At 53.4% G+C, this 23,019-nt stretch overlaps 8 protein-coding genes across 8 annotated transcripts; 2 read left to right on the forward strand and 6 right to left on the reverse strand.

The window, feature by feature from the left end:
- Positions 1-121: 121 nt before the first annotated feature.
- BO88DRAFT_407575 (argininosuccinate lyase ARG4) lies at positions 122-1,946 on the reverse strand. The gene is made up of 3 exons (XM_025707471.1): positions 1,808-1,946; positions 910-1,740; positions 122-857 (listed from the first exon to the last, which is right to left on the reverse strand). The coding sequence occupies exons 1-3, from the start codon at positions 1,860-1,862 to the stop codon at positions 349-351; spliced, it is 1,395 nt and encodes a 464-aa protein (XP_025559177.1). The 5' UTR covers positions 1,863-1,946; the 3' UTR covers positions 122-348.
- Positions 1,947-2,188: 242 nt separating this feature from the next.
- ireA (bifunctional endoribonuclease/protein kinase IRE1) lies at positions 2,189-5,914 on the reverse strand. The gene is made up of 2 exons (XM_025707472.1): positions 2,771-5,914; positions 2,189-2,723 (listed from the first exon to the last, which is right to left on the reverse strand). Exons 1-2 carry the CDS (start codon positions 5,752-5,754, stop codon positions 2,267-2,269), a joined length of 3,441 nt encoding a protein of 1,146 aa, XP_025559178.1. The 5' UTR covers positions 5,755-5,914; the 3' UTR covers positions 2,189-2,266.
- Positions 5,915-7,406: 1,492 nt separating this feature from the next.
- On the forward strand, positions 7,407-8,654 carry BO88DRAFT_395185 (branched-chain amino acid aminotransferase; the record flags this gene model as incomplete). Its single annotated transcript, XM_025705186.1, has 2 exons — positions 7,407-7,476; positions 7,540-8,654. 2 exons carry the CDS (start codon positions 7,407-7,409, stop codon positions 8,652-8,654), a joined length of 1,185 nt encoding a protein of 394 aa, XP_025559179.1.
- Positions 8,655-8,696: 42 nt separating this feature from the next.
- Positions 8,697-12,147, reverse strand: BO88DRAFT_490635 (uncharacterized protein). The gene is made up of 2 exons (XM_025712796.1): positions 11,597-12,147; positions 8,697-11,504 (listed from the first exon to the last, which is right to left on the reverse strand). The coding sequence occupies exons 1-2, from the start codon at positions 11,845-11,847 to the stop codon at positions 8,906-8,908; spliced, it is 2,850 nt and encodes a 949-aa protein (XP_025559180.1). The 5' UTR covers positions 11,848-12,147; the 3' UTR covers positions 8,697-8,905.
- Positions 12,148-12,345: 198 nt separating this feature from the next.
- On the reverse strand, positions 12,346-14,663 carry BO88DRAFT_372299 (glycoside hydrolase family 76 protein). The gene is made up of 3 exons (XM_025704234.1): positions 14,122-14,663; positions 13,364-14,058; positions 12,346-13,299 (listed from the first exon to the last, which is right to left on the reverse strand). Exons 1-3 carry the CDS (start codon positions 14,216-14,218, stop codon positions 12,703-12,705), a joined length of 1,389 nt encoding a protein of 462 aa, XP_025559181.1. The 5' UTR covers positions 14,219-14,663; the 3' UTR covers positions 12,346-12,702.
- A 1,325-nt stretch (positions 14,664-15,988) lies between these two features.
- BO88DRAFT_428670 (chaperonin-containing T-complex subunit CCT2) lies at positions 15,989-17,787 on the reverse strand (the record flags this gene model as incomplete). The annotated part of the gene is made up of 4 exons (XM_025709096.1): positions 15,989-16,048; positions 16,111-17,485; positions 17,560-17,717; positions 17,785-17,787. 4 exons carry the CDS (start codon positions 17,785-17,787, stop codon positions 15,989-15,991), a joined length of 1,596 nt encoding a protein of 531 aa, XP_025559182.1.
- A 210-nt stretch (positions 17,788-17,997) lies between these two features.
- On the forward strand, positions 17,998-20,248 carry BO88DRAFT_490638 (WD40 repeat domain-containing peptidylprolyl isomerase). Its single transcript, XM_025712797.1, has 3 exons — positions 17,998-18,125; positions 18,212-18,589; positions 18,645-20,248. The coding sequence occupies exons 1-3, from the start codon at positions 18,050-18,052 to the stop codon at positions 20,078-20,080; spliced, it is 1,890 nt and encodes a 629-aa protein (XP_025559183.1). The 5' UTR covers positions 17,998-18,049; the 3' UTR covers positions 20,081-20,248.
- A 983-nt stretch (positions 20,249-21,231) lies between these two features.
- On the reverse strand, positions 21,232-22,116 carry BO88DRAFT_418502 (uncharacterized protein; the record flags this gene model as incomplete). The annotated part of the gene is made up of 2 exons (XM_025708349.1): positions 21,232-21,619; positions 21,677-22,116. The coding sequence occupies 2 exons, from the start codon at positions 22,114-22,116 to the stop codon at positions 21,232-21,234; spliced, it is 828 nt and encodes a 275-aa protein (XP_025559184.1).
- Positions 22,117-23,019: the final 903 nt, after the last annotated feature.

A 23,019-nucleotide genomic window follows, 5' to 3' on the forward strand; every position in this document is an offset into this window, starting at 1 on the left:
ACATCCAGGAGGAAAGGGGATGTCACTTTCACTCCTGACGAAGCAGCTCGAATCACGCAACAGTCCTTGAAAGAAGTAAGGATATGGCTTGGATACTATTGGAGAAGAACTGGCTGGTGGAAGCAGCAGGCCAAGGCAACTGAAGAAGCTTCAGTTTCCTTCGTCCGTGCATCTATTCCTATATCATCTACGACACACTAAATAGATCTGAAAATATTTCCATCTACCGTACAGCAGAGACATTTATAATCATCATGTCTAGATCAATATTATGGATATCATACAAATCTCTATCCCGAGCCCGCTAACTTTTGCCATAACCAACCATCCCAGAATAAACAAAAACGCCTACAACAATGAGCGAAGAACACCGGTCTGCTCCAGCACAGCCCGGCGGCTGGTACCACCAACGGCATCCTTCAGTTCAACAGCACGCTCGTAGTCCAAGCAGGCCTGGACGCCCTCGTCGAAGCGGGCATCCACGGTCTGCAGCTGCTCCAGGGACAGAGTGTCCATGGGCACGTTGTGCTTCTCGGCCAGGGCAACGACACGGCCAGAGATGTGGTGACCCTCGCGGAAAGGCACGCCCTTGCGGACGAGGTAGTCGGCAATTTCGGTGGCAAGCATCTCCGGTGCCAGCGCGGCGGTCATCTTCTCGGGAATAGTAGTGAGGGTGGAGAGGACGCCGGTGGCAATCTGGATGCTGTCTCCGACAGTCTTGATGTGGTCAAGCAGGGGCTCGACACTCTCCTGCAGATCCTTGTTGTATGTAGTAGGGAGACCCTTGATGGTGCACATCAGACCGGCCATCTGGCCAAAGGCACGGCCGGCCTTACCACGCAGAAGCTCCAGGCTGTCTTTGGAAAAAGTCAGTATAAAATGCGTTCAATTATAATCGTTGTCACTGACCTGCGTTCTTCTTCTGAGGCATCAACGACGAACCGGTCGAGTAAGCATCGGACAACCGGACAAAGCCAAACTCCAAGCTGCTATAGATGATCAGATCCTCCGCCCAGCGGGAGATCTTGAGCATGAAGGAGCTGCCCCATTGCATGGTCTCCATAGCGAAGTCACGGTCGGCCACAGCGTTCATCGAGTTGTAGAGCAGACCATCAAAGCCAAGCTCCTTGGCCATGGCCTCACGGTCAATCTGGAAAGGGTTGCCTGCAAGGGCACCAGTGCCCAAGGGACTGCGGTTGACGCGCTTGATGACCTCCCGCAGACGCTGGAGTTCGCTGGCAAAAGCGGTCGCGTGCGACAGGAGCCAGTGGCTCCAGCGGACCGGCTGGGCCTTCTGCAAGTGGGTGTAACCCGGCATGATGTAGTCGAGTTCAGACTCCGCACGGGCAATGGAGACCTTGACGAGATCGCACAGGAAGCTTTCCAGCTTGCGCAGTTCATCCCGCAGCCACAAGCGCATGTCCGTGGCAATCTGCTCGTTACGGGACCGGCCGGTGTGCAGCTTGCCTCCAATCTCCTTGCCGATAATCTCAGACAAACGGCGCTCATTGGCAGTGTGAATATCCTCGTCGTTCTCCTTGGCGACGAAGGTGTTGGTGCTCCATTCCTCGGCGATCTGCTTGAAGCCGCGCTCGATCTCAGCGAACTCGTGTGCGGTCAGGATGCCGTTCTTGTGGTTGGCCCGGGCGAAGGCAATGGAGCCAGCAATGTCCTGCTTCCAGAAGATGCGGTCATAGGGCAGGGACATGTTGTACTGCACCATCAGGGGATCGAGGCCCTCTGCAGCCGAAGTGAACATTAGCCGCAGTCCCAATTGGAGGCATTGAGGGGTAATCAGTGTACTTACGGGTGAAACGACCTCCCCAGAGCATGTTTTCAGCGACAGCCTTGTTACCGCTCATTTTGATGTGTGTGTAGTGAAGAATGGATGGTTGGAAGAGAAGAAAAGAAGAATTGACGATGTTGATAAAGGACAGCGATGGGACTGGCTGGCTGAATTAGGCAAGTCTGAATCACACCTGGTTATGACTGTGACTCCCGCCCAGCGACATCGGGGACGCTAGTCTGCTTCCAGATAAGCGCCTGAGACCAATCAGCGCTTTTCATGACTCATCGCTGAGGGCTTCCCCAGTCACTAGACTAGAGGCACGTGATCACCCCGCGCACAGTCAGAATGCATCGAAATATCCAGGTTTACGGCGACAATTCAAGTTAGAGAAAAGGAAGACTCGTATCACTTAAAAATTGTAACATATCATCTACATATGCATATATACAAGTAGATAGCGTCTACGTTGGCAACCACCTAGTCGATCGCCGTGAAATAGCGCTTGAAGCGGTCGGACCGAGTCAAACGCAACTCCACAATGACCCAGTGGCAGCTCATGAGAAGACTGGGGAATCGCACAGTCCAAAAATTGAGATACCCTTCCGGTAAGCCGCCAATGTGTGCCTTGAGATGCTCTGGCATGTCGTTGTAATGGTTGCGCTTGTTCCGGAGGGCTCGCAGCAAATCTAGCATCTTCGATCCCGTGTATTTACGCTGCTTGCCGAGATTGTCCTTAAAGTCCCGTGGCAGTAGTCGCAGGAAATCCATGTCCGGGCCCATCACCCGTGGAGCGACCGACTCGAGACACAGAAGCGCGTCCGAAGGAGGATCCCGCGGTTCAAATTCAAAGTGATCCGAGACATCGCAGAGGAAGCTGAGACGGTCAGATGGAGGCCAAAAGAACGGGTGCGTTAACACGGCGCTCGCATCGGGGCTAGAAATGTTAGTACTAAGCATGGCATGTAATGGGTATCGACTTACCGTCGTCGAGGATCGAGCGACAACATGGACTGAATCAGATCTTCAGCCTCGTAGGCATAATCGCCCAGACGCTGCAGCTCATCAAGGTTGTAGTTGCCCTTGACAATGTTGGCCTCACGCATAAACTTGCCGTTCTTGTCAAACGGGTGACAGCCCCGCGTCAGAACGTAATAGAAGACACAGCCCAAAGAGAAGATGTCGATGGCTCGAGTAGCCCGCCGATTGGTTTGAGGGTCCACCACAGCTGGCTCTGAAGATTCGGTGTGTTGGGACTCGCTTCCCTGCATAGCCGGGCTCATGTCGTCGTCTACCAGCAATTCAGGGGCTCGCCAGCCAGAGGTACCTGCGGCATGTGCCGTAGTCGCGCGGAAGGAGCTTTGGTTGTCTTCGAGCTTCTTACACAAGCCGAAATCCGAGATCAGCAATCGCAGGGAGCGTGAACCAGTACGCCCGCGAGGCATTGCCACCAGGATGTTCTGTGGTTTCAGATCGCGGTGCACAATCTTGAGAGAATGAAGATAGCGAACACCTGCCACAATCTGGCGCAGAACGTCGGGCAAATCCAAGCCGCCCTGGACTAACTGGGGGAAATCCGATGGACGTTCAACCACATCCTGCAAAGAGGCCGGGCACAGCTCCAAAGCAATGTAGAGGAAACCAGCAGCCTGCTCTCGGCAGTAGTACCGGATCACATTGCCATGGTCATCACTTTCTTGCAACAAGCCCACTTCATGGGATGCGATATCATAGAATTCTACCAGCATGCGCTTGACAGCCACATCGCGTCCATCGAACGAGCCTCGATACACCACGGTCCCGTGGCTTCCGTGTCCCAGGACCACGTCGGTGAACACCCTGAGACGGCCGATCTGGAGAACCCCATCCATTTCCATGATCTCATGCGATACCGTCCGGGTCAGCTGTACATCTGGTTCCAAGCGAGATTGAGGTTGGAGCTTGTTCACTTCCTCAACAACACGATCGGCTGGATCTCTCGATTCACTGTCGCTATTTGGCTTCTTGCCCCGCCTATGATTCTTGCCACCACGACGACCGCGGCGAGCCTTCTTCTTAGGCTTTTCGCCGTCTTGTAAATTGAGCTCGTCGACATCGTCATCGCCATCTGGGCCTTGAGATGGTTCCCGGATGCGTACGCGTGGAGTTGTGTCGGGCGCAAGAGAGTTTTGGGATTTCTTGGGCCTTGGCGTCGAATCACCACCCTGCGGCTGCTCATCTGAAACATTCATATCGACAGTCAGATTCGCCATGCGGTTAGGGCTAGCCTCGCGTTTCAAATGAGGGCCTTCCACGATTGGAGTCGGCGGGGTAGACATGGGCTGTCCGTACGAGGCCATGATATTTTTCAAATCCAACTTCTGTTTGGCGAGTTCCTGAATGTGATGAGAATTGAACCAGATGAAAGTGCCGAAAAACAGAAGCAACAGCGTCACAAAAATATCAATGGCATTATCCCAGCCCTTCCGTATAATGGTGCTGTGGCGCAGAGCAGGAGGCAGTGCCAAATCCGACGAGCTATAGATCAACTCCCGAGGGGTGTCGTTGGACATATCGGCGGACGAGGGGCCAGAAATGCTGGGAATGTGACGGCGGACAACGCGTGGGCCGTTGAGAGAATGAACACCTGCTAGTGCATCTTGTTGCTGCCTTGGGGTCAAGCTCGTCAGGGGTTGACCATGGCGGAGGTAGTCTTTTTCGTAGCATTGGGCCATCTTGGCTCGTCCGGTGACGAGCGGATAGGTCGCCTCCGACATGGCATACCAGCCACCACCCTCAGTATAATCAATGAACACTCGTTCGTCACGATCGTCAAGCGTACCGTAGTCGGGGTCAGGAGGCTGCAGGGGCTGCGAGAGTAGAATAAGCGGAGTAGGGTCGTTGGATGAGTCGGCGCTGACCGGACGAGCGACATCAAAAACGCGGACTACCGGACTCGAGAATCGCTGGGTGTATCGTGGCCGGTCCATCCGGGAATGATCGAAGCCCAGGACCACACCGTCATGCATGCTGTAGATATGGCTTTGGTCCATCGTGCGGAGATACTGGCTCTGGAGGTCCATATCCCGGTTGTTGGCCGTCCACTCCGAGTATTTGAGAGTGCAGATCGGATCACCGGTTTCGGTGTTCTGGATGGCTACCGTGTATTCGACACGACCAAGAACTAAAGTACCCGAAGGGGATTCACATTCCTCCATATCCACATCCAGACCATCGACCTTACGGCATTCCTGACCTGACGAGATTGGGCCTCTAGAGCTGAAGACCCGTATGATGTTTCCGGTGCGAGCATCAATGGTATAAAGGGTCGTCTCCTTCCGTGCCGTATAGGTAACAGCAGGGTCGGTCCCCGAGTAAGGCGTTTCGTCAACAAGTTCCTTCACAGTCAATCCCAATTTCTGGAGGCCGGCCTCCGGCCCCGAGCTATAGATGTAGAGGCTTCCGCCCTGACTCGGTTCGACGATCCAGATGAAATCGTCCTCGGGTTGGGCACGGTCGAAGCTGGAGCGGTTGGCTCGGTGGTAGAGGCTTTCGACCATAGGGCTGCTCGGGACCTCGAGGGCCCAACGAGCGGCACCGGTCTTGCGGTCGCGTGCGTGAATGGAACCGTCGACGGTCGCCAGCAGGACAAAGTCCTCAACCTCCCAGTCCTGCAGGGACCGCGCGTGAAGCTGCGGAGCCAGGCCAGCGGAAGAGCTGCTGGCCTGGGCAGGAGGGGCTCGAACGGCGCGGCCAGAGCCGGCCAGAGCCAGGGTTGCTAGGGCGCTCGCATCGTTGGATTTCACGTCGAAAGAGGGGGGAGCATCAACGCCGGAGGTGAAACCGGTCGGTCGGAGGGGGACGGAAACGGTGGAGGAGAGCTCATGGTGAGGTTCATGCCACTGCTGCGGAGCAACAAGAACGGGGAGCAGGAGGAGTGCGACACTGGCAGGAAGGGTCGACCGGGCGCCAGGCAGCCGCCACCGCATGCTGAGGGACTCCAATACAGTGGGCCAGATGGAGAGAGAAACTGGAGAGTGAGGGATCCGATGGCACGGGGGGTGTCATCAGTTGGAGAGATCCGCGTGGGAGGAGCTGAAGCAGCAGGAAGAAGAATGGAGAGCAAAAGGGGAATTGAGAGGCAGCATTGAACGGATGAATAGGATGGAATGGAATGGATGAATTGGATTGGATTGGGGGCATCGAGGGGAGGCTGTGCGCACGTGACGTGAGCTGACGCGTTTGCGACTTTTGCATCGGGACGGGGATGGATTCCCGACACGGCTAGTCCATACAAGTAAGACAGGGGTATCCCTTTACTTGTTCACAGTGAATACTCGAACGTATTTTATAAATAATAATATATCTCGAACAATAAGATATTCTCGGTATTCATTTATATTGCAGTCACATTCTACTACTCTACTTCCCTCGCTGATCACTGTCTCTTCTTCCCTGGTAGTGTAGCGATCTCTGTTCTTCCCGTCGCGGCAGATATCCACTCTACCCGCCCCATACTATTCTCCTGCGCGGGCCGAGATGGACCCAAATATAGCCAGTTCACACTTCACTCTGCAGCAGACAGTCTGACTTGTTCTGACCTTGCAGTGCATATGCCAGCAGAGATCTTACTAAATAAGGAATGACAGCACTGGGTTGCGTAAGGCAGGGGAGAAGAAGTACATCACAGAAGTGAATGATTCATTATCTCAAGGGTACTTACTTTGTACTATCAAGGGCGTTAGTTATCAAGGGTGCGATTGTGACTAAAGGGTCTCACCACACCGACAGACGATGGTGTTATCGCCACGGCCTGACTTCAAGTCCAGCCACCACCCATATTAACCCACTAACTAGTTATTGGGCCATGCAAGGCTCAGTCACTGAGGTACTTAGGGTTGATCTTCACACAAAGAAGGGCAATATCTCGCGTAAGATGCACGGACGAGGTATGAGGGCAGTAACCCTGTCATGTAAGCATCCCTCGATGACCTTCGCTTGGCATGAGTATTAGTGTGCTGGGCTATAATGAGAGTTTCCCAGTTAAGGATGGAGCTGAACTACTGAACCGGTGAGCAGAGCGGGATGGTAACATTGACGGTGTCCTGCTGACGGAATACGAGCTTTCTCAATATTCCAGCCAGGTCGAAATTCGCACAACAGTAATACACTGTCCTTACTAACATGTGTACAGGGAACAAGGTAAAAAATATAACTGACAGCTGATCTTGCTGATCCCGTATTCTCCTTCGAGAATGCTGCTAATGGACCATACCCACCCAACTAGCCAAATACTAAAGTTTGCGGGGATAAAAGCCGAAATGCGGAGAGATGTACTGCACTGCACGGCGACCCATGGATGGAATTAACTTGACTGCTGCATCCAGCCGAGGAACCACATTCCTCTGGTGCAGTACGGATGCAGACGAAGTACTCCGTAGAGGGGAACTCCAATAGCGATTCCGGCATTCCACATGCGCTGCATTCCGCTTGCTATCTTGCTTTGCCTATGTATATTAACTACCTATCTTGTATCTGACAGTAGACTATTCTATCATCAACTTTATCTACTCCCTACATCTTATTTCCATCATCAACCTATTCCTTCATACATACCTAGTATTCTGTACAAACAACCAAAATGCCCCCCTTCCCCCCACCCCCAACCCCCTCCATCGACTGGACCAACATCGGCTTCAAAGTGCGCGACGGTATATCCATCCACCCCAACTCATCAAATAACCAACTCACTAATCACCTTGACTGAATACCAGTAAACTACCACATCGAATCCACCTACGACTCCCAAACCCAAACCTGGTCACCCCCCCAACTAATAAAATCCCCCTACCTCTCAATCCACGGCCTCTCCCCAGCCCTAAACTACGGTCAACAAGCCTACGAAGGCCTAAAAGCCTTTCGCCATGCCAACACCACCAACAAAATAACCATCTTCCGCCCAACCCTCAACGCCTCCCGCCTCTCCCACTCCTCCACCCTCCTCTCGATCCCCCCAATCCCCACCCCCATCTTCCTCTCCGCCGTGAACCTCGCCGTCGCCAGCAACGCCGAATACGTGCCCCCCTACACCAACCCCGCCCTCACAGGAGGTGGCCTCTCAGCGCTCTACATCCGACCTCTCGTGTTCGGCTCATCACCACAGATCTCCCTCACTCCGCCAGAGACATTCACCTTCGCGGTGTACGTCACACCGACAGGCCTGTACCACGGGATCTCCGCCGTGGATGCGCTCATCCTCGAGGAATACGATCGCACGGCGCCAAAGGGCACAGGGAGCGCTAAAGCGGGTGGGAACTATGCGCCCGTCCAGAGACATAGTATGGCGGCGTATAAGGAGGGGTATGGGATTACGTTGCATTTGGATAGTAAGACAAGGAGCGAGGTGGATGAGTTTTCGACGAGTGCGTTTATTGGGGTTAAATATGGAGATGGGGATGAAGGGAATGTGACGCTGGTCCAGCCGGATAGTGTGAACGTGATTGACTCTGTGACTGCGGCGTCGGTGTTGGAGATTGGGGAGAAGATGCTTGGGTATCAAGTGGAGAAGAGGACCGTCAAGTATGAGGAGATACGGGAGTTTGATGAGGTGATTGCGGCGGGGACGGCGGCCGGGTTGGTTCCTGTGAGGAGTATTACGATGAAGAGTCGCGGGGAGAAGTGGGGTTTTGAGTGTGGGGATGGTGATGGTGGGAAGGGGGAGGGAGGGCCGGTGTGTAGGAGGTTGATGGGGTTGTTGCAGGGAATTCAGACGGGGGAGGTGGAGGATGTTTTTGGGTGGAATTGGGAGGTTAAGGAGGTGGAGGGGATGATGGGGAGGGAGAATGAGGGTGTGGGGGAGGGCGAGGAGAATGGGGTGAATGTGCCTTAGTTGATCTGGTTGTTACTAGTACTGCTATCTTGTTCATTGTTCATTGGAACTAATCAATACATACATACAATGCACGCCAGATGCTGCTGCTGAGTGCACACGTCCAAATCACCGAGATAAAGTATTCTCGCTATATCAGATAGAAAGCCGAAATGCCAACACAGTGCGCTTGACAATAATGTTGATGATGATGATACAACCACCCGGAAGAAACATAATGTTAAAGTAGAAGTCGAATGAGAAAGGTATGTTTAATCACTGTCGCTGTCGCTGCTGCTACTCTCGCTCTCGCTTTCACTATCGCTGTCGTCGTCAGACGGCGGCGAGTATACACTTCGCTTCTGTGGCAGCGAGTTTGCCGCCCGTTTCGGCTGCGTCTTCGCTTCTAGCTCCTTCTTCTGGTTCTGGATCAATGACTTCAGTGTCGTGCGCGTCGTGCGCGTCGCACTTGAAGGACGTGCCCATGTCTGCGACGGAGCTGGTTGCGAGGCTGGAACTTGGGTGGGTGTCGCGGTGTTGCCTTTCACTGGGGAAGACGCTGTCTGGCGGATCGGAGGCTTCTTCTCTTCTTCTTTCTCGGAGTCCGACTCCGACTCTGATTCCGATTCGGATTCCTCGGACTCTTCTGAATCAGACGACAGCTCGATTGGTGCCTGCGGGGACTGCTTAGGAGCCTTCTCGGGCGATTTCACCGTACTTGCACGGGCTGGTGTTCCGTCTGGTTTGGAAGAGCCGGCTCTTTGAACGGTTCTGCTCATGGGCGGCAGGTCCAGGTTGTCTGAAACAAGAGAGCTCTGGGGCTCGCTGGCAATCCTCGGGGAAGCGTCCACCTTGCTAGCTGACCTGGTCCGCATCTGCATAGGAGAGGTCTTCTGAGGCTGAGCACGGTTTTCCGAAGTTGGGGATTTGGTGCCATTCGCAGCTTTCGTGTCATGCGGCGTCGGCAATTTGGCGGCATCAGCGGGCTGAGAGCGTGGTGTCGTAGACTGCTGTTTCTTCTGCGGTGTAGCAGAAGCTGGTTTAGATTTCTGCGCAGCCTCAAGCTTGTCGACCTCTTTCTGAAGGGAGTCGAACTTCCGCTGAGCTACCGTTTTCGTCTTCTGGTGCTTTTCGGCTTTCTTGAGAGCTGTCCATGCGTCCGACAGTTCCTGTAGCTTACGAATATACGCAGCACCGGCTTTCTGCTCGCGTGCTGTCTGGAGTTTAGCCTGCAACCCCTCTTCGTAATGCTTATCCTGCTCGATTTTCCTGTTTGCTTCTTCCAAGAGCTGGTCCAGCCGCTCTTTGGGCACAGAAGCAGGGAAGACCATAGAGCTTGGATCGGACGTCCTCCGGTTGGCGTCTGAACCCTTGGCGTGAGCTTTCGAGGTACTCTGAGGGTTCGACTTTGGCACTGGTTGAGACCCAGCAAATACTACCTCGTCGGATTCGGCGAACGATACTGATCGGCGCTCGGATGGTCGTTCAGCTGGGGAACTCTTGCGCAAGGCCGAGTGCAGGTTTTTGACTTTGTCAAGGGGAGCCTGGGCCTTCGACGGCGTCGAGTACGGGGCGAGCGATACTGAGCCACGGCGAATAGTAGGGGCGCTGCTGGGGATCTCCGGGGTACCATTAGGGGCCAAAAAGTTGGGTTGGGGGATGGCCGAGTCCTGGGTCAAACATCGTGTAAGTCGGTTGTTAGGAGGGCTTTTTGTGATCCCCAAGCCTAGACCATGTTTTGGGGGCGCGGATGGGGCACGCATTAAAAAGCTTCGGCGGGGGCTAAATCCAATTGATGGGGCTCGCGCGCGCTTGCTCGGAGTATACGGACTCACCTCAACTGTCACCGTGCCGTGCTTGTTGCCCTTGGGGGTATCATGTGTGCTTCCTGGCTCAGAAAGGCGGGGCTCCTTGCTCGGTTCGAAGTCGTCCTGGCTCAACTTCCTCTTGCGCGAGCTGGACTGCGGCTGTTCCTGCGTAGATTCCACCGTATCGTGCATTTCGACATCGCCATTCTGGAGCTTGTTCTTCTGAGCAGATGGGGGAGCCAAGTTCTCGTCATTTTCGTCTCCTGTCTCATCTTCACTCTCACTCTCGCTTTCGCTCTCGCTCTCACTGTCAACATTAACGACCGGGGCTGGCGGCTGGGTTTCAGGTACCTGTCGACGTTGTAGTGGTTTCCGTGTACTCAACGGCGACAGAGATCCATCAATACTTTCCATTTCATGCGAGCCATTAGCTTGCCCTTCCGTTGCCTGCTTCACCTGTTGTTTTGCAGAACCTTGCGAGGAACTGTGTCTAGATGCAGTGCGCTCTTCAGGCGTCGGGGTGTGCGACGGGGAATCCCCTAATTCCTGGCTCTGCATACGCTTATGCAAAGGTGTAGCTGCAATACTGCTGCCAATCTGGTTCTGAGAATCCTCCTCATGCAGTACCGGCTTCTTCTCCCAAGGCGCAGGCGAGCCTGGAACCTCATCCTTTTCGACAGACGAAACGGGGATTTCGGACCGACGGTTCTCATAGGGACTCCACGCAGACGACCGTGCACTAGCAGAGCCAGCATTCGAATACTCATTACCCTCCTCTTCATGAATGGTTGGAATCTGATCCATCGCCTTCTTAACAGCCTCCTTCTTGACCTGGATCTGGCGCTCAAAGTTCTGCGCAGCGGCATCCCAGTCCTGGGTGACGGAGGGGAAGCGCACAGGGGCATATTGACCAGGCTTCTGTATCACACGAACGGTACCCCGCTGGTCGGACATATCTTGGCGTGCTCTACCGTTATCGACAAACACTTCCGCGACAGTCATATCGGCATCGAGGTCATCGGATTCATGATCGTCGTCGAGGAGTTTCTTAATGTCCAAAGGTCTAACATGACGCGATTTAGCCAATCCGTCTGTAGTACACGTAACTCATCCCAAGCACGACAGAGTAGACAAGCCAGAGAGTCATGCACTTACTCCGCATTAGGTCTCAACTTCCTCCACTTATCCTGAATCAACCCAGCCAGACCGCCCAGCGTAATATCCTCGGGTTTCTCAAGCACAAGCAGAAAAGCCACGGGTTTACCACCACCCGAGCCATTAGCACTGCGGCTGGCGTCATCGCGATCGCGATCGCGATCACCCAGGATCGAGCGGAAGGAGAAGGATGGCGTAGGCGCAACCTGCTCGCGCGGGTAGACCTTGACTCGAAGACGTAGGAAGACCATATCGGCGGAGGAAGGATAGGATGCGCGCAATCGGTGTGTGTCAAACGGTTGAAGTAGCAGCAGCAAGGGAAGCTGCAATGAGCATTATCCGTGCAGCAAGGAGAGCGTGGTGTAGTGATCAGTTATATGATAAATCGTATTTGGATGGCGGGATGGATGGGGAAGAGAGATGAAGCTGTAGAGGGAGGTCTGGAGGTGAGAAGGTGGAATTGAATGGCGGGACGGTAAGTGTCAGCGAGTAACACCGACCTTGGACCATGGGCCAGGGGATTGACAGGTGTTTTGTGGTCCCCTTCCTGCTGCTGCCAGAAGAAGTGAATCTATCGCTCTATCTGATGAATATTGTCGCCTCGACACCGCCTTATTGGCTCGCTCGCTGTGGAGCCTGCAGCGCGTCTGACCGCTTTCCAGATTAGGGCGGCGTGGCTGGTCTTAACCGGATTGGGAAATGCTATAGTTACAGGCTATAGAGAGTGGATTGACGAGTCAATTTGGGGTCGCGCCGGTAGACATTGGCGTGAAATATTGCTATCGTTCAGTGAGACGGACTCCGTCTCATATAAAAAAGCAAAACCAAAGCTAGAAGCAAGTCTGTTATCCAATAGCTATCCCAAAGTCGAGTCCTCCGGCTGTGGAGCTCGACTCGCTCCAAACACCACAACTCCAATATCCCTCCAAGCCAGTAACTCCAAGACACTACACAATTTTAATACAAGGCCGCGATGCGCACTAAGCAAAACCCAGAAGAAGACCCTAACCAGCAAATCGCAGAGAAAAGAACAACAGCGACAGAGTCGTTTCTGCCTCAATGAAGCAGATTATGTACATCGTGAAAGTGAAGATCTCGAATGTCGCTCAACCTCCATAGACCAGCCAGGTAATAGCACCAGCCCAGCCGCCGACAAAGAGGACGGTAAGGATAGAGGCCCCTGCACGATCTCCGGTTGTGATATCGGGCAGCTTATTAGGTGCATCCTTTGGACCGGTTCCTGCATTAGGGTTGCTTTGGCTGGTACCGCCAGTGTCCGATGTCAATGGTCCCTGGGATTGACCACCTTGGCTTTGCCGATGCGTGATCATATTTGACGAGAAAACACTTAAAGCACTCATATCAGTCTCAAGCGATGTCTCGCCATCCCACTGCGCTTGGTACCACCGCCGCCCGCACTGGGTACCAGAGTCGCCTCCCGAGCATTGCTTCGCCGCTGCCAGGGCAGATTGCTGGATCTTCGGTATAATCTGAGCGCTAGTATAGGGCGCAATGGTTGTAGTAAAGGTAAGCCAGGAAGACAAGAAGCCCTTGAAGCAGTCCTGGTTCCGATCGCACATCATGTTAGGCTCGCAGGAAACCTCGGACATAACATTACTGCCATATTCCTTCGGGAAGAACCTTGAGAAGGTACTTGCAAGCAGACCGTCAAGACCTTTCTTCCATTTGTCGGCGCCGTTTGTCTAGAATCAATTAGCATTGATCAAAGCAGAGGTCGTAATAGAGATCCAAGGCAAGGACACTGACCAGATTGTACATGTATGCGGCGCCGCTGAGGTAGGTTCCATAATTGTACGTCCACTGTATATCACCGTGATCCTTGCAGTTTGCCTCCGTGGTGGTTGTGTCGGCAATGTACCAGTCTTCTGTCTGCAGCAGAGGTGTTGTTGCACTCCAGTCCCAGATCTTTTCCGCCCAGTCGGTGTATGTATCATTATTGGTGTAACGTCCCAGACGAGCGGCTAACTGAAACAGACCCCCGTTCGAGATGGCGTTCTTGGTGGTATAACCAGCCTGGTAAGGCCAAATCTGCCAACGCAGTCCACCCTGGCAGCTGGAAGTATCCCATCGGGGGACCTGAGTGTTGAAGACACCCTGGGCGAGCGACAGCCATGACGGCTGACCATCTTGCTCGGGGTAGTTTAGTTCTGCAGCCGTCATGGCAGCTAGACCCCAAAAGACTTGGTCGTCATTACCCAGATAGTTACTATCGTTTGCAGGAAAGTAGTCATTGTCGCCCTTCTGCCAGAGCATACCCTGAGTGGTGACTTCATTGTAAGAGGTGTCGCCAGTCCAATACCAATACTGAATCAATGTCATGAACATAGCACCACCTTCCCACCAGGTATCGGGCAGCTTTCCTGGCGTTTGACCCGATTCGTTGCCATGATAGTAGCTCATCATGTTGAAGGCCGTTGTTCTGGCGGCATCTTTGATGGATTCTATTGTTGCGCAATGATCAGGTTCTGCACCTGGGTGCATTCTGCACAAGACGGACTACTTACGTTCATCGTTAATGTCAAGCTGCAGAGCAGTCACTGGTCTCTGAAAGAAGACAAATATGGTCAGAAAGACCGCCCATATCCAGCCGGGCACAACCATCGTCAATAGACACAAATGCGAAACTTCAAGTGAAGGACGAAGAAGACAGCAGCATCAAGACGCGGATGAAGTGATGAAAAAATCTCCGTTGACGAAGACGGAACGTGGTGAGCGGAATGCGGAAGGGAGGGGGAGGGAGAGGAATGAGGGGATCAATCACGTCCAGCCTTGCGACTGGGGATCCAAACGAGCGAAAAGACTCTAAGCAAGTGCTGACAGAGCTTGAGAGATCGTGACTAGACCAGTCAAAGCAGTTGACATGACAGACGACGGGAGAAGAAAAACGAGTGGTACAGGACCAGCTTGTAGTGGTGAGACTGCAGTGACGGCATCAGGTCACTGGGGGGGTGGTACCGGACTGGGAGGGTGGTAATTAAAATCACGAAAGGTAGTAGCAGTGGATCGTAACCCCTTCCGCGATGAGCCATGGGGTCGTATTCCATCCATCCCATGTTCAGGGACCCGAAGAACAGTAGTAACTAGCTTAGTCCGGCGCACTGTCTGTTGGACCCTGGGAACTGGAGTTACTCACTAAAGTTTCGGGCTTTAGCTTCAGGGTCCAGCAGTTGCTTGTGGTGCCTTGGGGGGCCGCCGAACGCGCAATGGCTTGCCGCGGGGGATCCTGACTGGCCCGTTCTTGCGGGGGCGTGCCCCATCGATCGCCCCGCGGAATACTTCACTGGACGCTAACAGAATAATCATCATTGCAGTCAAGTGTTTTAAACGAGGAGACAGGAGCAGCACTATAGGATTATAGACACGACAGTATTTGAGCGAAAATAATAAATAACTTATTCATAATGCTATATATCCTGATAAGCCATGCGACCGACCACAACACACCCTAAATTGTCTCAAATGCACATATTCGGAGAAATAACTTACAATCTGTCCCCCACAACATTTAACGCTCACTAAATATAGGAAATCGCCCGTGTCAGTCTTGGCTGCTGGAAATGATCGGCCAGGAAATTTTTGGTGCGCACAACCACCTTCGATTTTGGATCCTCGACCGCTTATCATCCTTGGCGCAGATGCTGCTCTTGACACAGCCATCATTGTCTAACTACTAACTAACTAAATAGTTAGTAACCGAAACAATGGCCGGGTGCAGCTGCAATTCTCCATGCCCTCGTACATTTAGGGCTATTTACCTACAGGAAAATCTAGTCCGTCTATAATAGCAGAGTACTACTAGTAGTAGTATGTTAAACTGGTGCTGTCGCACTTCCATTTTGTTTCTGCCTACTGCTACTCGAAAGGTGCCTTGTCCCCGTATCTGAAGGAAGAGCTGGGATAAACATGAGTTCGTCATACTTGAGGGCATATGTTGTACCACATCAAATGATGGCAGGTCGGCGGCAGGAACACTCCTTCGACCCACATCGCACCAGCTCTAAACTCCCGTGTCTGTGATGATCAGAGTGCTGCAATTACTACACAGCGTAGGTTCATGGACACTCTTACGCAGCCCCCAATCGATGGTAAGCAGATCATACCTGATCATGACGTGAAGGCAGCGAGAGGCAGCACGAGTGCCATCCCCTACGGAACAGAAAAAAGAAACATAAGCATGTTCCAAAATCATTCGTCAGATGCTTTTTGTTTTTCATCGAAAGGTCTATAGCATGGTAATTACGCTCCCTATAGAGCACATAGTGGATGACATCCACCTAAATCATCTCTGGCGGGTTCAGATCAAGTTCACATTATTTTCCACGCTCACATAAGATTGGATATTGGATATTTACTTGACATCTCCCTCGTCCCTTACATACGCTCACGTCTACGGGGCGCAGCCCGGATGATGTTGTCGACACGCAGGAGAAGCTGCGAGATGTTAGTTTCAGTATATCCGACTTTGCTAGATAGATTCGGGGAAAGCATCTTACCTCTGCAGCCTCCGACGCGGAGGATACTACCGCCTTCTTCAGCTTGTAGCTCTCCACAACACCCAACTCGCGCATGTCAGCAATGCCACCGCCCGGGGTGAGCAGATCCAGTCCGGAGCTGGTCATGCCGTTGTTGATCGCCTGTCGTAGTCGCGTCACCAGGTCGCTGGAGTCCAGACCAGCGTTGTCGGCCAGGATGGTAGGGAGCTGCTTGAGAGCGTACGCAAACGCATCCACGGCCATCTGCTTCTTGCCGGTCGTGTTCTGAGCGGCCTGCTCAACGGCCTTGGACATCACCATCTCGGCACAGCCACCACCCAGGGTCACCCGGGGGTCCTTGACAGTCTGGGAGAGCACAGCCAGAGCGTCGTGAAGAGAGCGCTCGGCTTCGTCGAGCAGCTGCTCCGTGGCACCACGGAGCACAATGGTGCATGCCTGACCGGCAGCCACGCCCGAGAACTTGATGAGCGTATCCTCGCCAATGATGACCTCCTCGATAACGTCGCACTGACCCAGCTTGACCTGTTCGGGGTGGTCGAATGTCGAGGCGATCTCACCGCCAGTGACCAGGGCCAAGCGCTCAACACCATCGAAGTCGGCGTGCTCAATGGACATGATGCCAGCCTCGGTGAACAGCTGTTCGGGCCAGTTGTAGATGAGTTGACGGTTGACGAAGCAGTTGATTCCGTGAGCCTTGATCCGCTCAACCTTGGCCTTCATCTTCTCGCGCTCGGCCTTCTCGAGATCCGCCAGCTTGCCTGTCGACTCGACCTTCACCCGTGCACCAAAGATCTTCACCTTGTCTGTGTCCATGGCCGTGTTGGCGACCAGAATCTTGGCGTTCTCCAAGCGCTTGGGCTGGTTCACACCGATCTTCTTGTCGAGGATGAAACCCTCGTCGAGGTAAGAGTCGCTAAGCTTGCCACCGGCCTTCTTGATGATCTGAATGTGGCTCAGGTCGGTCGAGCCACGGAGACGGAGGACGGCGTCACAAGCGAGGGCAGCGAACTGGTCACGGTCCTGGGCCAGGACCTTCGAACTGAGGGTGGTACGAGCGATGGCATGGAGGTCTTTGCGGAACGCCTCCATATCGGCACTACGGTCAACAGCCGCCTTCTCCAAAGCCTCCAGAGCCGCCTTGCTAGCTATCCGGTAACCCTCGATGATGGTCTGGGGGTGGATCTTGCGGTTCACGAGCTTCTCAGCCTCCCGCAGCAACTCCGCAGCCAACACGGTCACGGAGGTGGTGCCGTCACCGACTTCGTCATCCTGCACCTTCGAGATGTTGACCAGAACCTTGGCCGCAGCGTTGTCGAGAGCAATTGACTTGAGAATCGTAGCACCGTCATTCGTAACGAGGATATCTCCGGTCGACCTAGATCAGTCATAACATCAGTGTGGTGCTCGTGGGGTGCAACCCCGCTTAGCTTCACAGGTTATCCCACATACGCTGACTGGAGGATCTTGTCCATTCCCTTGGGACCAAGGGTGCTCTTCACCAGGTCTCCGACGGCGATGGCACCGACGAAGGCGGACAAACGAGCATTCTCACCCTTCTCTTCGATGACATCGTCCGCAAAGATCTGCGTGGGATTGGCGAAGGACGCCTTGAGGGGCGGTCAGTATTTACATAAAAGCGACGTAAAAAGGGCAAGGGCATCATGAACAACATACCATAGTGACTGAATGTGGATGAAAGGATGGGCTACCGTCGGGGAAAAAGACTGGCAGCTCAGGGGGGGATGCTTCTCCTGGACGGTGAGGACTCAGAGACGGCGAGGCCAACCAATGCGGGACAACCAGAAAAGTTCGCGATGTGGCCCGAGCTCCGCCGGCGGTGGCAGACCGCCCGGCCTTGCTCCTCCATCGCTTCTTGACCAGCGCTGCTGTCTTGCTCATCCCTTGATTTACTCTTAAGTTGCCTTTAATCCTTTCTAAAATGCCTGCAGAGGAGGAACAAAAGCTGGCGACCAACAAGCGCCCCCATTCCGCCGTGGATGGTAGCGACGAGAATGGTACGTCCCCGATTGTCGGACCAGCTCCTGCGAGCTACCATGAAGAGAAGATGCGCAGTTGAATAGCTACTGACCAGCTCTTCTAGGAGACGACTCATCTTCCGACGATGACTTCGGACCGGCCCTCCCTTCCGCTGATGCACCGAAAAAGAAGCGTCGCAAGCTCCCTTTCGAGAAGGTCTACGTGAACGCGCTGCCCGCATCGCCGCGGTACTCCAAGTCGCTCATGCACAAGGACCAATTGTCCTTCGTCACCGTCACTCCGCATACCGATTTCCTCATAACCTCGTCTATCGATGGCTTTGTCAAGTTCTGGAAGAAGATGGCAGTCGGTGTGGAGTTTGTGAAGGAGTTTCGCGCCCACACCTCGGAGATCAAGAGCGTCAGCGTCAGCGCCGATGGAAGAAGCTTTGCGACGACCGGAGCAGACAAGACGGTCAAAATCTTTGATGTGATCACCTTTGGTATACACATAAACTCTTGTATATTGCAGCGACCAAGTTACTAACCCTATCGCAGACCTTCTTGCCATGCTCACCCTCGAATTCACTCCGCGCTGCGTATGCTGGGTCCATCGTCGGGGCGCCTCATTACCTTTGCTGGCCGTCACAGATGAAGAAAGCAGCTTGATCCAGGTCTTCGATGGCCGTGGTGAAAACCAGACCCCTCTGCACACCGTCAAATCGATTCACCGCAGTCCCGTGGCCGCCATTGCCTTCAACGACGCCTACGATTGTGTCATCTCCGCGGACGACACCGGCATGATTGAGTACTGGCGAGCGGGCGACGGCTCCTTCGAGAAGCCCGACAATGTCTTCGAGCTCAAGTCCTCTACCAACCTCTTCGAGTTCCGAAAGGCCAAGTCAGTTCCAGCGTCGCTGTGCATCTCCCCGTCTGGCCAACAATTCGCCGCCGTCTCCTTCCCGGACCGTCAAGTCCGCGTCTTCGACTTCGCCACGGGCAAGCTCTACCGGAAGTACGACGAATCGCTAACCACAATCACCGCAATGCAACAAGCCGGCACGGCCATCTACCAGCTCGACGAGCTCGAATTCGGCCGCCGACTTGCCGTAGAACGGGAACTCGAGAACCCCATCACCAAGCCCAAGATCAACGTCCTCTTCGACGAATCCGGCCACTTCATCCTCTACGGCTCCCTCTACGGCATCAAGTGCATCAACACCTACACCAACCGCGTCGTCCGCGTCTACGCCAAAGAGGAGCCCTTCCGCTCCCTCAACCTCGCCATGTACCAAGGCCAACCGCAAAAGAAGGGCGTCGTGACCGTATCCATGGCCGCCAGTGCCAACCCACTCCTCCAAGAAGCCGAAGAACGCGATCCAATCCTCGTCAGCACAGGTTTCGCCAAGGTCCGCTTCTACCTATTCACGAACGACACCGAAATCTCCAAATCAAACCGCGACATTCAGAACGAACGGCCGCGCGAAGCCGCCTCTGGTCGTGAAGCCGCCGCCCCGAAGGCCGCCGAGCTGGGCACCTCCGCCATCCTGCACACCACCATGGGCGACATCCACCTCCGCCTCTACCCCTCCGCCGCTCCTAAAGCTGTTGAGAACTTTACCACGCATGCCCGCAACGGCTACTACAACAACACCATCTTCCACCGTGTCATCCGCAAGTTCATGATCCAGGGTGGTGACCCGCTGGGAGATGGCACAGGCGGTGAATCCATCTGGGGCGGCGAGTTCGAGGACGAATTCTCCAGTCTCAAACACGATAAAGCGTATACATTATCCATGGCTAACGCGGGCCCCAACACAAACGGAAGTCAATTCTTCATCACGACGGAGAAGACGCCCTGGTTGGATGGGAAACATACGGTGTTTGGCCGTGCAGTGCAGGGCTTGGATGTCGTGCATAAAATTGAGAATACCAAAACGTTCAAGGAGAAGCCGGAACAGGATATCAAGATCGTTAGTATAACGGTTACTTAGGGAGGGTTGTTCTTACTGCGTGGTTTATTTTGGTATATCGGTTCTTGAATCATGGGTTCAGCGGTGCTTTGTGTTCTATTTACCACCTTTTTCTATATTATACTACTACCCTGTAAATTAGCATTCAAACTAAATTATTGAAGTCAGTACTGGAAACAATGCTATATCACTCTAGTTGACGACGTTAAAATATCCTCTCGGGTAGACTGTTCGAGCTATGGCAGTTACTTCAACGAAAGTACTATTACTGAGTACTATCCGCATGCACGCATTCTTTTGGGAGGTTGTTGATGCCAGTGATTCCCACATTGACTGAGTTTGATGTTACCGTTACTAGTAGTTAGTATGGCAAACATAAACATGCATTAGGAGCATTAGTGGTTGGTTTGTAAGAAGTTCGATAGTAGTAGTGTTCCCTATTCATATTGCATTATCATTAGGTTAAACCAGGGGTTCGTAGGATTAGTACTTAGGAAGAAGATATTGAAGGGTTTGTTGGTATTTTGGTCGTCTGACTCTTAAAACCCCGAGTGAAATCAAAATAGTGTTGTATTTGCAATATTGATCCTAAGACACTCTAGAAACAGTATATGTCACTTTTTGTATTTATTGAATTCTCTGTTATTCCTTTGGTAGGTGCATCCCTTTCTGGAATAAAGTAAAAATCTTACAAATCAGTCATATATATATTCGATCCTGGTCATGCTCCGAGTATAGGAGTATAAAAATCGATGTATCAAAGAAAGCGAGCAACGGAAGTGACTATATTCGATCACAAGAGTCAAAGTAACCACAGCCAAATGAAAACCTGAACCATATTTATGCACAATCATTCGGAGCAGGTGAGGCAGAGAGTCAAAAGACGACGAAGAAGAAAAGAAGTGTAAGGGTGGGACGATAGGGAATCGGACTGAAACTGGACATGAGTTTCCCAGTTGAACCCCACAAACACGTGAACGCCAGGTATATGCAAGTTTGTTTCGCGAGCTGCGCGGATTTGTTTCCCGACTGGCTTTACCCACATCATGCCGGTACTAAACATGTGAACGGCGCATTTCTCCCGCTCTCAAAGTAGGAAAAGATTGACACTTGAAGTAAAAGAGAAAAAAAGCAAACAACAAAAAGAAAGAAACCGTAATCATGCACGGAGATCACCGGCGAACTTCGCGTATTTCGATATCGCCCTCCGGGACTGGCTGGGCCTTTTGTAGACGCGATGAACTTCGAGCGGGCCGGGTCGTCGGAGCGGTGATATTGGTGCGCGAACTGCTGGCAATCGACTCGGAGTTTAACGTGGGGTCGAATCGGCCGGGCCTGAATGAGCCCTGTGGGGGAGGTCCCGGTTGAGGCGAGGGACTGTTGTCCTGCTGACGGGCTGCCAACAGTGCGCTATCCGTTCCTGCCGTGTTGGTAGCGTGGTAGAGGCCAGGGTATTTTCGGTCATGGCGACGCTTGAGCCAGACACCCACGACGGTGATGACGGAAAACGCGACCACCAGGACAATAACCATGATCACCCACTGGTAGTGGTTGGTCCACCTAGGTATGTTAACATTTGCGCCAGTCCAAGTGGTCACTGGGGCGGGGGCTACCTACCAGGTCTGGGAGCGCGAATCTCTCGCGAAAATGGAGGTAGTGGTGTCTCTTGCGGCGAGGGTGTCCTCGGACGAGCAAAATTCGTCATACCATGTCCGGATCAACGCACGATCCGACGCACTGGGGCAGCTTTCTGTGCAGACCCCAGTCGGGAAATGGATCTGGTCGAGCAGAGCTGACTGGCAGAAGCACGAGACGTAGGTCGCATGATCGGTCTGGGCGGCGACGGGAGGCACACACTCATTCTGGGCCTCCTTTAAGACCGAGCAGGTCAAAGCACATGAGGGGAAGTCGGACGAGGCGGCAGATGGGAGAAGGGTGACAGTGTGAGCGCGAACGACGGTCGAGAGAGCGATGGAGATCAAGGAGATATAGAAGAGCATGGTCGAGGTCGAACTGGCAGCATGGCTCAGGGTCAAGGCCCGGGGCCAACGTGCCATGACGAGGTATCTTGCGGCTGAAAGGAGGGCGGTGGGGACCGTCGGGGGGAGAGAAATCGCTCACTGGGAGGTGCCCACCATGATATGACGATAATGATCTAGTCCAAGGCGAGTGGGTGGTGGTGGTGGTGATGTTGGCGGGGAGGGAAAGAATATAATGGTTGGCGATGGACGGGCGTAGCGAAGGTGGCAGTTGAGAGTAGTGGTGGTGGGAGACCGAGTCGAACGAATGACGGGATAGATGGACGGATGAGATGCCCTCGACAACAGCGGGAATAGGCGAGGGAGCGAAAAGGGCCAAACAGGATAAGGAAACGATAGAATAATAATTATGAAAGGAGGGCAGGAAGAGGAGAAAGGAAGATTGAGTGAGGAAGGATTGCCTGGCCGGTTGCGGCCGGAGGAGACACGGGGCGGATGATGCTTACTGCCTTGGGGGTTAGTTAGTCCTGCTTAGTCCTGTTTAGTCCTGCTTCGCCCTGGTTAGGCCCACTGCGTAGCGCCGAAAATTCATTTGCGCCCGAAGTCCAGGTTTGCGTAAGAATGGAGTCCTTTACGAAGTCTTGCTGATGCTCTTTTCCTCCTCCAGTTTAGTTGCCGGTTATTTTAATCTATGGCCGCGCAGTCTGGACCCTGAACGCCTTTTTTCGCTGATTTGGGCCCCATCGCATCTCATTCTTTCATCTTTTCTTGGCCCCTCATGACTCTACTCTGTAATCTGTTACTTTCTCAGATCTTCATCTTCATCATCCTCAAATCTCAACACTCTGCAACTGGGATCCACATGTCCCCATCTCCCTAACAGTACCTCGTTACATCTTCCTGCTTTCCGCGGACCCTTTCAGTCGTTCCCCCTCAACCCTCGCCGCATGCGTCGTCCCGAATCCGTGGCTGTTGCCCTGT

This window comes from Aspergillus vadensis, assembly GCF_003184925.1.
Source record: "Aspergillus vadensis CBS 113365 unplaced genomic scaffold BO88scaffold_25, whole genome shotgun sequence".
NCBI classification, from domain to species: Eukaryota; Fungi; Ascomycota; class Eurotiomycetes; order Eurotiales; family Aspergillaceae; genus Aspergillus; species Aspergillus vadensis.

Excerpts from the sequence above, each read along its gene's own strand:
- BO88DRAFT_407575 (XM_025707471.1), bottom strand. The coding sequence starts at position 1,862 with ATGAGCGGTAACAAGGCTGTCGCTGAAAACATGCTCTGGGGAGGTCGT. Across the intron at positions 1,741-1,807 it reads CTGGGGAGGTCGTTTCACCC|AGGGCCTCGATCCCCTGATG; the intron begins GTAAGTACACTG and ends CTTCGGCTGCAG. Across the intron at positions 858-909 it reads GCCTCAGAAGAAGAACGCAG|ACAGCCTGGAGCTTCTGCGT; the intron begins GTCAGTGACAAC and ends CTTTTTCCAAAG.
- ireA (XM_025707472.1), bottom strand. The coding sequence starts at position 5,754 with ATGCGGTGGCGGCTGCCTGGCGCCCGGTCGACCCTTCCTGCCAGTGTC. Across the intron at positions 2,724-2,770 it reads TCGCTCGATCCTCGACGACG|CCCCGATGCGAGCGCCGTGT; the intron begins GTAAGTCGATAC and ends TAACATTTCTAG.
- BO88DRAFT_490635 (XM_025712796.1), bottom strand. The coding sequence starts at position 11,847 with ATGGTCTTCCTACGTCTTCGAGTCAAGGTCTACCCGCGCGAGCAGGTT. Across the intron at positions 11,505-11,596 it reads AAGTTGAGACCTAATGCGGA|ACCTTTGGACATTAAGAAAC; the intron begins GTAAGTGCATGA and ends GCGTCATGTTAG.
- BO88DRAFT_372299 (XM_025704234.1), bottom strand. The coding sequence starts at position 14,218 with ATGGTTGTGCCCGGCTGGATATGGGCGGTCTTTCTGACCATATTTGTC. Across the intron at positions 14,059-14,121 it reads GCTTGACATTAACGATGAAC|AATCCATCAAAGATGCCGCC; the intron begins GTAAGTAGTCCG and ends GCGCAACAATAG. Across the intron at positions 13,300-13,363 it reads CCGCATACATGTACAATCTG|ACAAACGGCGCCGACAAATG; the intron begins GTCAGTGTCCTT and ends AATTGATTCTAG.
- BO88DRAFT_490638 (XM_025712797.1), top strand. The coding sequence starts at position 18,050 with ATGCCTGCAGAGGAGGAACAAAAGCTGGCGACCAACAAGCGCCCCCAT. Across the intron at positions 18,126-18,211 it reads GGATGGTAGCGACGAGAATG|GAGACGACTCATCTTCCGAC; the intron begins GTACGTCCCCGA and ends CAGCTCTTCTAG. Across the intron at positions 18,590-18,644 it reads CTTTGATGTGATCACCTTTG|ACCTTCTTGCCATGCTCACC; the intron begins GTATACACATAA and ends ACCCTATCGCAG.